Source organism: Elgaria multicarinata, chromosome 9, assembly GCF_023053635.1.
Source record: "Elgaria multicarinata webbii isolate HBS135686 ecotype San Diego chromosome 9, rElgMul1.1.pri, whole genome shotgun sequence".
Classification (NCBI taxonomy): Eukaryota; Metazoa; Chordata; class Lepidosauria; order Squamata; family Anguidae; genus Elgaria; species Elgaria multicarinata.
The window spans coordinates 34,466,216-34,480,368 of record NC_086179.1 but is presented as its reverse complement, the minus strand read 5'-3'; the positions used below and the strand labels follow the sequence as shown (position 1 = coordinate 34,480,368).

At 47.2% G+C, this 14,153-nt stretch overlaps 1 protein-coding gene across 1 annotated transcript; it reads right to left on the bottom strand.

Annotated features, from left to right (window-relative positions):
* Positions 1-4,032: 4,032 nt before the first annotated feature.
* NOL12 (nucleolar protein 12) lies at positions 4,033-11,438 on the bottom strand. Its single transcript, XM_063134592.1, has 6 exons — positions 11,302-11,438; positions 10,250-10,355; positions 9,961-10,009; positions 8,734-8,876; positions 6,916-7,010; positions 4,033-5,319 (listed from the first exon to the last, which is right to left on the bottom strand). Exons 1-6 carry the CDS (start codon positions 11,385-11,387, stop codon positions 5,145-5,147), a joined length of 654 nt encoding a protein of 217 aa, XP_062990662.1. The 5' UTR covers positions 11,388-11,438; the 3' UTR covers positions 4,033-5,144.
* Positions 11,439-14,153: the final 2,715 nt, after the last annotated feature.

Genomic DNA, 14,153 nt, shown 5'->3' with positions numbered 1-14,153 from the left:
ATCACCGCTGTCATCAGCTGCTAGCGCTCCTGCTCATTTCTCATTGTTGCTCCCCATTGCTTACCTGACAGGCAGAGAGCCAGTGAGCCTGTAGTTAGTGGCATCTACTGCTCCTCCTTCTCACCACCACTGCTGGCCTGGGCTAGAGCAAGAGGCAAAGAACAGGCTGTGATGGGAAAGAGGCGGAGGAACCTCTTGTTAGTGGACCCCTGCTGGGATGTGGGCCCTGACCATGCCAAACTTTGACACAGTCTCTGCTGAGAACCATGCTGTGCTCATGCTTATTTCCTTGTCGGGACACCGATCTCTTTTTGTGGGTGGAAGGCCTCAGGGGAGGGAGGGATGGAGGAGGAGCGGGAGTTCTGCTCTACAGCAGACGCTGTCTCTGATGATCAGAAGCAGGACGCTCCCGAAGACCAGACACCGGGGAACAAGAACAGGAGCACGCTCTTGTCTTCCGGCCCTGCTTCCGGCCTTCCTAGGGGCATCTAGTTTGCCACTATGGGATGCTTGATTAGAAAGCCCGTTCATCTCCTGCAGCAGGGCATTCATTCATTCATTCGGCCGCTTGCTAGGCAAGATCTCGAAGCAACTTACCAACAAATCGAATAAAAGAAGCATCGCACTCAATTCAAAATAAACATTGGCAACATTTAAAATCCAATGTAGCACGTCCCAGGGTTTAGTGACCTGGAAATGCCTGAGGAAAACCTAAGTGCCTTTTAATAGGAACCAAAAGCACGTCACTCTGGGTCAGCCTTTCTCAACCTGGGGCGCTCCAGATGTGTTGGACTACAACTCCCAGAATGCCCCAGCCAGCTGGCTGGGGCATTCTGGGAGATGCAGTCCAACACATCTGGAGTGCCCCAGGTTGAGAACCACTGCTCTGGGAGCTTCCTGCGCAACTGAGGGGAAGAGCACTCCAGATAGCAGAGGCTGCCGCGGAGGAAGCTCACTTCCACCCTGCCGCTAGTGGAGAACCTACAGGTTGCAGCATGACCAACGGGGCCTCCTCAGAAGGTCTTAGGGATCAAGTGGGTCCATCCAGGAGAAGGCGATCTTTCCGGTAACCTGGTCCCAAGTTGTTTAGGGTTTTAAACTTCAGTAATGAAACTTTGAATATAGCTTGATAGCTAATAGGCAGCCAGTGCAGTTCTTTCAGCACAGGTGTAATCTGTGTTGTCCCACACACAATGCATTGTAGTAATCCAAATAGGTTATCAATGCATGAATCACTGTGGCCAAACTATGCAGGAAAAGGCGCAGTTGATGTCCCATCCTAAATTGGCAATAGGCATTCCTTGCCTCAGAGGGCACCTGAGACTCTAATAACAGTGATTGACAGCTATGGGCACACCCCCAAACTACGATGTTCTTATGACTTTCTTCCCCTGTTTATCTGTGGAACTGAAATGCCTGGTGGGCGTTTATATCTGGAGTCCTGATATAATAATGGCTCCAATAAGGCAGATGCTGGGAGTTCATTTGTGCAAAGTGCCCTCTCACTACAGTCCCTGCTTATATGTTTATTACATTTATATCCCACCTTTTTTCGTCCAAGGAACCCAAAGCGATGTACATAATCCTCTTCCTCTCCATTTTATCATCAAACCAACTCTGTGAGGTAGGCTGGGCTGAGAGGCTGTGACTGGCCCAAAAACACCCAGTGAGCTTCCAAGGCGAAGTTGGGACTAAAACCCTGGATCTCCTGAATCCCAGTTCAATACTCTAACCACTACAGCACACTGGCTCTTGGGTGCTCGGAGTTCTCTAGATACAGGGCCCGAGGGCCCCATAGCACACAACTCAATATATGTGATGCACCCCCTTATTAGGACCTACATCAGGGATGGGCAACTTGTGGCCCTCCAGATGTTTTAGCCTACCACTCCCATCGCCCCCCACATTGGTTATGCTGACTAGGGCTGAGGGCAGTTGTGGCCCTCCATATGTTTTGGCCAACCAGCTGCCCACCCTTAGCCAAGTCCTATCATACCTCCATTTTGTACTACAGCTTGAAGTTGCAGTCCAGATGTTGTTGGAGTATTCCCATCCTCCCTGACCACTGCTCATTCTGAAGTCCAAAAACATCTGGAGGGCCACAGGTATCCCCCCCATATTAGAACACCTGGCCTTCCACTCACCCCATTTCTATTCTCTTGCTAATAACAACTTTGGGGTACAGAGAATGCTTCTAAGGCTGTACAGAATCCAAGCATTGCTGCACATCAACAGCCAACAATAATTAAGAAAATATTTGTTTTAAGGCAATCATACGCGCCCCCCCCCCATTTCTTTCCTTTTCTTTGAGAGTTCCATAGCAACCTAGAAACCAGGAGATTCAAGAAAAAAACAGAAGGCGATCTGACTTCCATGAAGCTAGTGCCTCTGGCTTTTAGCCATACACCAGGAGTAGCCTAAATGCTTAATCCTATGATCTGCATACCAAAATCCTCACATGATTGAGTCACAAGATATAGAGGCACACACACTCCCCCCCTCCTTGACCACCATGTCTCCGCTTCCCCACTATTATGGGTCTTTTCTGTGTTCTCCTAGAGTCTGTAACGCTCAGCAGTTTGGCTGGTGCAATTACTGCAAGCGTATATACCGCCTTCATGCAACATCTGTGCTGCCCCCCACTTCTAGATCCTAAATTCAGAACACAGTGCCCAAATGCTTCCTTCTGTTCTTCCCCACCAGGATAGGCCAAGAGGTGCTTCCTGTAGACCAGGGGTGGGGAACAGGTGGCCCTCCAAATGTTGCTGGACTGCAATTCCCATCAGCCCTAGCCAGCCTAGTTCATGGGAGTTGCAGTCCAACCTGATCAGGAACCCACAAGCAGGACACGGTGCAACAGCACCCTCCCACCCATGTTCTCCAGCAACTGGTGTATACAGGCTTACTGCCTCCAATACTGGAGGTAGCACATAACCATCAGGGATAGTAGACACTGACAGCCTTCTCCTCCAGGAATTTATCCAACCCCCTTTTAAACTCATCCAAATTGGTGGCCATCGCCACATCTTGTGGTAGCGAATTCCGCAGCTTAACTATACACTATGTAAAGAAGTGCTTCCTTTCATCTGTCCTGAATCTCCCTCCAATCAGCTTCATGGGATTTATTTATTTATTTATTACATTGTTATACCACCCAATAGCTGAACCTCCCTGGCCGGTTCACACCCTGGAGCGTGTCAAACTCCTAGTTGCTTAAACAATAGCAAGAACAAATGGACTTTTCCCACCTAAATTACACTTGGGGTAACCAGGAGTGGACTTTGTGTGAAAGGATTGCGAGCTCATGAAAAGCTGAAAACTTTTCCTGGGCTCAGAGGCACCCAGTTCATTCATTCTAAGCGTATGCTTCTTGTGTTCGGGCAGATTTACATTTGTTGACAGCCAGTGGATAGAGCATCGGACTCTAAACTGGCAGACAAAGATTCATCCCATGTCTGCCATGGACTCACTGCTTGGGTCTTAGGCTGTATCTTAGGCTGCTTCCAGATGAGGCTTTTATAATACAGTTGCTGTATCTTAGGCTGCTTCCAGATGAGGCTTTTATAATACAGTTGCTGTATCTTAGGCTGCTTCCAGATGAGGCTTTTATAATACAGTCACCCTGCCCCATTCACGGAAGTTTATGTGCGGGGGTGTCCAAATGAAATCGACTTCCACTTGTAACCCATGAGTTTCCCCATCACAGCTGCAGTTTTTTTTCTTTCCACAAAAAAAAAAAAAAAAAAAAAAAAAAAACCATTAAGGAGGAAAAGACAGAATACCTGCACAACATCTTTTGATTGGCAATGCTAGGAAGTGCTCGCCTCTCCAAATGGGAATAGCAGCAGTCACAAAGGCTGCCTAAATAACCTTCCCTTCACTAAGGCCAGATCTATGCCCAGCAGGATATATAACACGTTGAAAACAGTTTGAATGGGTCCTGATCCCAAACAGTTGTCAAACCATTATAAATCAGTAGTGTAGATCCTGATCCAACTGTCAGATGGATCAGTGAGAAACAAAAGCACACAATTTTCTTATGTATATATATACAAAAAGGCCTTTATAAATACAATAAAAATAATGATGATGCCCAGGGGGGAAATTTGCCTATTGTCTATGCCGGGCTTTCCCAACCTGGCCAGATGTTTTGGACTTCAACTCACATCAGCCCCAGACAGCATGGCCAATAGTCAGGAAGGCTGGGAAGAGAGCCCAAAACATCTAGAGGAACCAGGTTAGGGACAGCTGGTCTATGCGCTCACCCCCATTTGAGTGTGGGATTGGGCACTGAGCATCTAAACCACCTGATGGACTGGGACTGCACATGATGGCAACCTGTGGGTACAAGAGCAGGATCCTCCAGAGACTGATTAAACGAGAGGTGGGAAACCTTTCTGGCCCTGCATGCGTTGATGAGTTGGGGGAGGTACATACGCATGTGCACGCAACAGTCTTCCCCCACCCACATCTCTTTCGGCAGGGATGGGGAGGTTTAAACCTCCCTTTCCTGCCTGCTGAGATGGTATTGCTGCCGGGGGGGGGGGGAGGTGGGGGAGGTTAAAGCCTCCTCCACCCCCTCCAGCAACCCTCTCCAAGACTGCTGTTCCTCTGCCTCTCAGAGCAGGAAAATGGTGATCTCAGGCAAGTTGAGGATCGCTGGATCAACAACCCTGATTGGGAACATTGGAAGGGACAGGGCGGGAGGCTAAAGTTTCTTCCCCTGCTGCCTCAACTTGACTGGGAACGCCGAAGAACAGCCATCTTTCCCCCAGAGACCAGCTGGGCTGCATGGAAAAGCGGGCGGCATTCCCCAGGCTGCACAAAGAGCAGCGAAGGACCACATGCAGGCCACCAGTAGCCCAGCCACGGATTAAATGGCTCTAGCGTCATCCTGTCTCCCACCTCCATTTCTCCTGCGTCTGTTGGGGTTTTACACAGCAAGTGGCATAGGCCCGAGTGGGCTATTATGCACACTAAGTATTTGACAAGCCTCCCCTTCCTCAGCTCCTGGATTAGTCAGAGAAGGATCTGCACCTCCTCTGCAAGGTAAGTCCTCATTCAGATAAAAACTGGTCTGTAAGCTGGAGATCGTAGCTTCACATTCCTCCGCAGGCTTCACTACCATCACTTCAGCCTGCCCATCAGTCTTGGAAACGCCTCCCTTTGCCCGTCAATTTCCGGCGCTGGGACTTGCTCGTGCGTCCCGCGCTTGGCTTTTGGACTCTCTTCTTTATGCTTTGACTGTGTCTGGCCTGCTTTCCTTTCGTCTTTTTCTGGCTACTTCGGGAGTGCAGCGATGCAGTGAGCGAAGAGATCCTGGAAGTGGGAGGAGAGCAGTAAGTTTTAGATATAGGGCCTGTTCGGACAACACGCTAAACCTGCTAGGCCGCTACCCTTATTGCAGCAAGTGGTTAGTGGGCATTTTTAAAACATGGTTATGTAGCCACCATGGTTAGGAATGGTTCATATGACACACTAAGCCATCATGTTTAGCTCAAAACGCTTAACCATTATGGTTTAGCTTGCTGTCTGAACAGGGCCATAAGATGATTTCTAGTCCTAACTTTTTAGATTCTACAGCTCCAACTACATTCTTTGCCCCATCATGTTCCTTAATCTTCTATTTGGAAGGCATGTGATGCAGTTCTATTGCTATCATTAAGTAGATCTGGCTGTATAAGCTGCCTGGATGGGAGACCACCTAGGAAGAGACATAGCTCAGCGGCAGAGCACATGGTTTGTATGCCGAAGGGCCAAGGTTCAAGACCTGGTCTCTCCAGGAATCTTTGGTGGAAGGAAAGCCCTCTGCTTGCTCCCAAGTAAATTGGTATAGGATTCCTCTCCAAAACTCTGGCTATGGGCCATGAACCATCAATATACTAAGAAAAAGGGGGAAAGGGACAAAACCAATATTGTCAGAATAAAAAATTGCTCATAAGAATGTATATAATAAAATTAAGTTACAGGCAACCATTTAAACCATAGTAATTTTAATCTGCCTGCTTAAGAACTAGGCAATAGACTGCCCCCTTGTGTCACTGCAAAAAAATAGATAAAACAAGAAGTTTTGCTAAGTAAAGCTATTTAAGCTTTGGGCCTAACTTGACGTGAAGGAGCCATGACCCAGAAGTTAAAACAAAAGTCACAACCAAACAGATATAAAGTGGAATTTGGGGAAATGCTTACATGCAAAAAACAACTCAAGACAACTAATTTTCTCCCAGTAGGACCTGCTTTCTATTTCAGAGGCCTACTGGCTACCGGGGGCGGGGGGGGGGGGGAGGAGAGAAGAGGGAGGAAGAGAGAAATGAAGATAAAAAAGATTTTGGACAGTCAGGGGTGGATGGGAAGCATGGAAGACAAAGAGTGTTCAACAAGCACTTCCCACCCAACATTTCTCTGCATGAAGTTATCTGACTCCACTCCACTTTTTGTCTGTTTGGTGGCAGCATCCCATGGCAACTGCATACCCTCCAGATGTTTTGAACTACAACTGCCATCATCTCTGACCATTAGTAGTGCTGGCTGGGCCTTATGGGAGTTGTAGTCCAAAACGTCTGGAGGGCGCTAGGCTGCCTACCCCTGAGGTCAGATCCATAGAGGCATGCCAAGAATACCATTAAGAGCTGAGCCTTAAGGTGCAATCCTATGCATGAATAGACAGAAAAAAGGCTTGCAACTCCCAGCATGCTCCAGCCATGCGTAGTATTGTGCCATTAAGGGCCTTCGCCCACTGTAGATATTCAGCAATCGTTCATTCACAGACAGGTTTGCGAATTGATCAACAGGAGCGGGGGAAAGCTCCTTGCTGAACCACAAGAATAATCTCTTTGAGCAGTGCCTTTGAAGGACCGATGGGATGTTCTAAACAGCTTTTGGGGGCACAAAGGAGGGCTAAATAATCATAATTACCTCTGAGACAGGAAAGGATCTCTAGATTTCTTAGGCACAGTGCTTGCAGGTGTGCTGGAGGCATCTTTTTCTCTTTCCGCTCCAGCATCTTCTCCCTAAAAGAGCCACACAAGCTCACACATCACCACCATGCAACGTTATCATTAAGTAACCTGGTTCAATTTGCCAAACCACCTATCAAATTTGCAGATGAATGACGAGCAGTTGTGATTCCATCAGAACCGACCTCTTTGAAAGGGTAATCAGAACTGAAAGTGTAGGTCCAAATCTGGCACCCTACAGATATATTCAAGTGCAACTCCCATAATTCCCAGCAAGTATGGGCATTGGCCATTATTATTATTGGGAATTATGGGAGTTGCAATTCGACACACCTGGAGGATGCTAGGATGAAGGTAGTTGTAAAACCACTCATGTAGATTCATGAAGTGAGGTGGTTTTCAATGTGAATTGTGACCCCAAAAATCCTGCTTCAAGTCTTGGCCACATGGTGGATTTAGGCAAGCTACTCTCACTCCATCTTGCACTATTAGGATAATAGAGGCTTATCATCCAGTGCTGTCATGGGTATTACCGAGAACTTGTTAAATCCTTTGAACACTCAAAGCGCTATATAAATACATAAGAATCAGCATGGTGTAGTCGTTAAGAGTATCCAATTAGGAACAAGGAGACTAGGTCAAACTGGGACCAGGTTCAAATCCATGCTCCTGTGCATTGAATTTTAGATCGTAGGTTCCTTGGGAAAGGGGCCCAGGTTTTTGTTGCACACCCATGACATTGTATAAAACGTCATGCTAGTTCTAAACTTCAGATGCTGCTTCAACCAGCCTGCTTTCAACCCTGACGTTTACCATTTGTACTGGTGCTTGACTTGCAGTCTGCTTGTTGTGTTCCCTGCAACACCCCAAAGACATCAGATTGCTATCCTGACCCTAGTGTTTGAAAGACTCTTTCCCTGTCATAGCAAGGGAGAGTTTGTAAAGTGAAAAGGTTGTAAAAATGTGTTAATTTTAGATATTCTACCAAGAACTTCTGATCACACATTTTTGCACTGAAAATTGGGGGGAGCAACCCCATGGCTCCTTTGTTTCCTGGATTAAAGACTGGAGACAGTGGTCCGACCTCAGATCTGGGAATCCATGCCCTGCCCCCTGCCCTGCCCCACAGCTGGTGCATAAAGAACTGCGTCAGCTGCCTCTCAGATGTTAGGAACTTGACCTTGGAGAGGGAGTAAAGAGGTGTTTTGGTGGGAAGCAAGGGGAGGAGACTAGAGAGGCTGGGATATGAGCAACCCCATGGCTCCTTTGTTTCCTGGATTAAAGTCTGGAGACAGTGGTCTGACCTCAGATCTGGGAATCAATGCTCTGCCCCCTGCCCTGCCCCACAGCTGGTGTATAAAGAACTGCGTCAGCTGCCTCTCAGATGTTGGGAACTTGACCTTGGAGAGGTAGTAAAGAGGTGTTTTGGTGGGAAGCAAGGGGAGGAGACTAGAGAGGCTGGGATATGAGCTATCCCAAGGCCTCTCCAGCCTCCTTCCCTTCCTGTCTGGAATGCCTCAGCTAGATGGGCAAAAAAACAAAACACCATCTAGCAAAAAAGCACAGTGGGAGGAGCAGCAGAAGTGACATCACCTCCACCACTCCTCTCACTCTGCACTGGATGCTCGTAAGCCTCTGGGTTTGGAGATTTAGAAGCATCAAGGGCACAAGTCATAGGACTGCGTCCTAAATCATCAAATATCCAAATACATCCCTAGTAAAAAATTAGAACCAGGCCAAACACACATGCATGCACAAGCTGGCAGGGGGGCATTACCTCGTGGGTATTCAGCCCCAGCAGGCGTGTTCCTGAGAGGTCCAAGTCACTGATAGTAGTAACAGTGACGGTGTGGCTTGGGTGATCGTAGCTCACAGATTCTGTCTGGGACGTCACCATACGCTCCAACTCGTCCGCTTCCTCTGTGAAGGTTAAATAAGGAACAGACTGAAATGACAAGTGCTAAAGCAATTTCTGTCACCAAAGTCTTGGAGGATGGCACCACGTTCCAAACGAAGAAGACACTGTCTTCCAAGTTCGGGCTTCTCAGAAATGCTGCAATTTCGTCATACATATCGGAGCTAGAAACCTGACTGCATTCCCCCTGTAGCTAGGTGCTTTCTAATGAGCGGGTTCCAATAACCTACACCAGGAGTGGAGAGGTTGTGACGCCCCTCCCAGAGGTTAGTGGAGTGATGGGGTTTGTAGTCCAACCACATCTGGACTACATCCCTGATGTAGATTATAAGAATGCTCTCTTTAGAAAACATCTGGTTTCAACTAAGAGGCAGCCAGATTTCTTGCTCCAGTGGTGTGCGCGATCTGGATCTACACCAACCCTCCTGCCCACAACGCAGCCTGTACAGGCCATTAGATAAGATTGTATTTCTGAAAGACAAAGATGGTGACCCTATCAATAATATTTCATCAAAAAGCAGCGCAAGAGGTGTTTTTCTCACAACTGCTTGTAATAAACATCCCAGTTCAAAGCAGTTTACCTGGTTAAGTCCTATTGAGTTCAATCCAACACCAGGCTAGTAAGACTGAAGCCCCCACAAGACATAAAAATGCCGACCATGATTCAAGTCCACCCATTCCATGTCCTCTTGCCTCCCACCCACTCCTGCAACCCTCCATTTTAAGAGTGGCACCCCGGCTGTGGAATGAGCTCCCTAAGGAGGTTCGCTTGGCACCTACATTATATGCTTTTAGACGCCAGGTGAAGACCTTTTTATTCTCCCAACATTTTAACAATCTATAAATACATTTTAACATGGTGTTTTAAATTTGTAATTTTGCATTGCTGCTGTTTTTATCTGGTTGAGCTTTTATATTGTATTTTATATTATGGTTTTATACTGTTGTTTTATACTTTGAATGGTTTTAATTTTTGTGAACCGCCCAGAGAGCTCCGGCTATTGGGTGGTATAGAAATGTAATAAATAAAATAAAATAATAAAATAAATAAAATAGTTACACATTTTATTTATTTAATAGGACACTCACCTAAAGCTTCTTCTCTCTCCTTCAACATCTTCATGTATTCCTTGTGCCTCTACAAGCAAGAAAACAAGGAACAGAGCCAAATAACTGAAGTGCTTTCAGATAATCAACTATTTGCTTAATCTTGTTCAAGACATCAGTCAAAAATCTGCCATCCAGAACTTGGATCCTGCTTTCCCCCAGAGCTGGTGGTCATCAACTAAACAGGAAGTGGTCAGAGTTCAGTTTCTCAGATAACATTGTACTTCCAGGGCATACAATATAGGCATACACCCACCCACCCGCACCATACCTCTTCCTTCATCTTCTTCTGCTCTTCCTTCAGTTTGCGTTTTATCTCCTCCACAGCTACTTTCCTCCTCTCTACCTTACGCTTGTGGAATCCTGTCAAGTACTCTCTGGGAAAAGCAAACACACCATAGCAAGTTAAAGACAGTGGAATATATACACACACACACACACACACACACACACACACACAGCCTTAGCTGATATCCTCCTATACAGCAATACGCTACCAGACACAACCAGTAGATTAAAAACAAGTAAAATATTTGCCTGTACAAGCATTCAATGTGCACATCGTGTCATGTACAAGTATGAGTTTGACAATCCTTACAGAGCTGGTCTACTGTATCTGCTGCCCATTCTCTTCGCGCTCTTCTCCCTGGGCCCAATCTGCACAACTACTTGGGAGAGAGCAAGCGCGTGTGCAGGACAAGTGCAACAGTAAGGAGGAATAGGACGAGAAGCAGGGGTCCCACTAGGCCAATCCCTAATATCAGCCCTGACATCAAGGGAGATTATGTTTGCATCCTAGGCTGGTTTACTGTTTTTGCGGGGAGTTTTTAAATATAGTACATTCTAAAATGGTGTCGTCCTCACCCACCCCTGCACTGATGCAGTCAATTCTGCCAGCCCCGCTGTGGCACAATCCATTCTACTCCACCCCGCAGCCGTAGTGGGACAGTCCATTCTACTGTTCCCCAAATTTCACCACCAGCTGCACGTGTGAATTCGGCCTTAGTAAAGCGCTGCGTGACAAGGACAAGGGCTTTCCCTGCGGCGGTAGCAACATCCATTTCGGCCTTCGGCGGGGAAGCTCCGTCCAATCTGTCTGCCTCCACGTGGGAGGCTTCTCTGGACGCAGGGATGTGGGCGAAGGGAGGCTCCAGGTTGAACCCGTGGGTAGTATCCAATGTTAGTCCTATTTAGAGTAGATCCATAGAAATGAATGGGATTTAAGGTAGTCGTGCCTAACTTCAGTCCCACTCATTTCAACGGGTCTACTCTGCGTAGGGCTAACATACCCCGTCCTTTATCCTCCTCCTCCCCCGCACTCACCGTCGACTCTCCTCGTCGAAGGTCACAACCCTCCGGAGCGCCGCGCCACCGTTGCGCCGCTGCTGTTTGTTCTTCTTGCGACCCATGCCGAGCTCCGCCAAACGAGCCGCGCTTCTTCCGCTTCCACTCGCCACCAACTCCCGAGTCTCCGGCGCCGCCTCTTCCTTTCTGCTGCTTCCTCCCTCCGCTACGCATCATCTTCCTCCGCCCGATTGCCAGATTTTCTCCACCTAAAAGGCAGGGTGGGGAAACTTTTCGCTTCAGGTTTTAATTCGGACATTATAGACGCGATTCTATACAGATTTAGACAGGGAAAAAAATCCAACAATTCTCATCCAAAAAAGGCCTACAACTCCCGGCATTCCTCAGCCGGCACGGCTCGCTGGGGAATGCTGGGAATTGTAGGACTTTTCTTCCTGTTTAAACACGCGCCCTAAAAGCATTTGCCAAGTGCGCTTGCAGTTTATTTCGAGGCGCCTCTTTTAGCCCAGTAGGTGCTGCTCGTTCTCTGGAGGACTTCGAATCAGGGCCACACATTTCAGAATCCAGTCTCAGACAACTCAAACGTCACACTAGTGAGAGTAGGAAGCTATTGAGTTGAAATCTGCATCAGGTTGCATGTGTAGGAAAAATCTGCGGCTTGGGACTTGTTTTGAGGAAGGGTTTGCCCTGGAGTGGATTCAGAGAAGCAGCAGGTCACCTACAGGATGCAGCAGCCATTGCGAAGCTATCCAGGGGCAAACTTCAGAAACTCTGCTGAAAAAAAGTCTGGCACTTACCTAGGGTGACCATATGAAAAGGAGGACAGGGCTCCTGTATCTTTAACAGTTGCATAGAAAAGGGAATTTCCACAGGTGCCTTTTGTATATATGGAGAACCTGGTGAAATTCCCTCTTCATTTCAATAGTTAAAGCTGCAGGAGCTATACTAGAGTGACCAAATTTAAAAGAGGGCAGGGCACCTGCAGCTTTAACTGTTGTGATGAAGAGGTAATTTCACCAGGTTCTCCATATATACAAATGACACCTGCTGAAATTCCCTTTTCAATACAACTGTTAAAGATACAGGAGCCCTGTCCTCCTTTTCATATGGTCACCCTAACTTACCCCGACATTTTTGGGTGCGGAGGTGTTTCACAGCTGATGGTGCCACCTGATTGGTCGCCATCGGCTGGACAGGAAAGGGGGCAGAGCTCAGGAGAACCCCGCGTGTCCCTGTAAATAAATGATAAAATAAACGGTAGGGGATCCCCCACCCCCTGGGATTTTTTTATCTGTATCTGCGAAGCTGTGCAGACACAGATAAAACAAAAAACCAGTGTGTGTGAAGGAACGGGCAGCTGAAGGGAGGTCAGAGAGAGGAGACGTGGTTCAGGCAGCACCACGCGTCCCTCTCTTAGTCCCCCCCCCCGATGGCTGCCTTGTTCCTCCCCCATCTCACCCCCCAGTGCTCAGCAGCATTGACTCTGCGCTTGCATCCCTTCCTGTGCAGATGCTGGGAAGGAGCCCAAATGCGGGAGCCTAAGGTCCCATAGCGCCAAAGCAAAGACATCAAGATAGGGGCTTGATCTTAAAGATTTATTCCAGAGTAAGTCTCAAGGAATTCAGTGGATTATGTGGATAGAATTGCAGTGATAAAATTATACAAAACGAATAAAAGACTCCTGTGTTGGCCATAAGAAAAATGTCTCAAGTGTAATGCCTTTAATAAGCCAACTCAAAAATCACAAAAAAATGTGCAAGCTTTCGAGAGCTTCTGATCTTTACATCAGGTAAGATTCATAGGTAGCAACAGTAAGGTGGAGGAACAGGTCCAGGGGCTGGTTTCCCCTTAAGGCTCCATCACACCAGGGCTTAACACGCTCCCTACCTTCGCTTCTCAGCCTGTGTTTTTGTTCCTCAGTTACTTCCTCTTTCAAGAAGAGGAAGTACACAATGAGCACAAGGCCCATTCAGTCCACTGTTCTAATGGCGCTGCTTCTCCCGCACACAGCAGAAGAGAACAGCAATTCCGAGTTTAAAAAGCCATCGGACTTAATGAGGATTTTTTTTTTGTCGTGCAAGGCCAGAAGGGCCGGAAGGCGTGCAGGAGGCAGACCACGTCATGTGAAGGACCTGAGAAAACTCTGTGAGTGCCCAGTAACGAGCGTGCAATAAAACGCTTGTCGGATGGAGCTCTTAATCTTCTCTTCTCCAGACTAAACATACCTAGCTCTTTCAGCTGTTCCTTATAGGACTTGGTTTCCAGATCTATCACCCTAGGTGGTGATAGAAATAATGAAGGCTCAATTTAAAATGGGCTCTTTGGCTTTCTATCCCATATTAATAACATATGCAAATGACATATAAGAGGTGTTCTTAACACTATGATCCTATACATGTTTACTTGGAAGCAGGCTGTGCTGTGTTCAGTGGGGCTTACTCCCAAGTAAGCATGCATAGGATTGTAGCCTAAGTTTAAAAAGTGATGTGTGGAACAGTGTTTTTTAATGGTTTGGGATTGTTGAATTGGTCTTTGGTGTGTTAAGATGATGGAGAGAGAATTTAGTGCCAACAGATTTTGTCTTTGTTGCAGTAGCATGTCTCCCGACATGAACCTACATGTGCTCAGCTTCTAAGGTCCTCCTCTGGGTGCCTCCTCTAAGGGAGGCTCGGGAGATGGCAACACAAAGGCCTTCTCAGTGGTGGCCTCCCAATTTTACAGTGATCTCCCTGACAAGGCCCATCCGGTGCTAACATTTTAAACTTTTCAGCACCAGGTTAAGACCTTTCTCTTTTCTCAGGCATTTGGCAGCATATGATAAGTTTAATCAGGTCCTGGATTTGTCTTAAGGGTATGGTTTATTGCTTGTT

Bases quoted from the DNA above. Each gene is read 5' to 3' on its own strand.
- NOL12 (XM_063134592.1), bottom strand. From the start codon at position 11,387: ATGGGTCGCAAGAAGAACAAACAGCAGCGGCGCAACGGTGGCGCGGCG. The intron at 10,356-11,301 runs GTGAGTGCGGGG...TGCTTTTCCCAG, and splicing joins TTCGACGAGGAGAGTCGACG to AGAGTACTTGACAGGATTCC. The intron at 8,877-9,960 runs GTGAGTGTCCTA...TAACCTTCACAG, and splicing joins GGAGAGAGAAGAAGCTTTAG to AGGAAGCGGACGAGTTGGAG.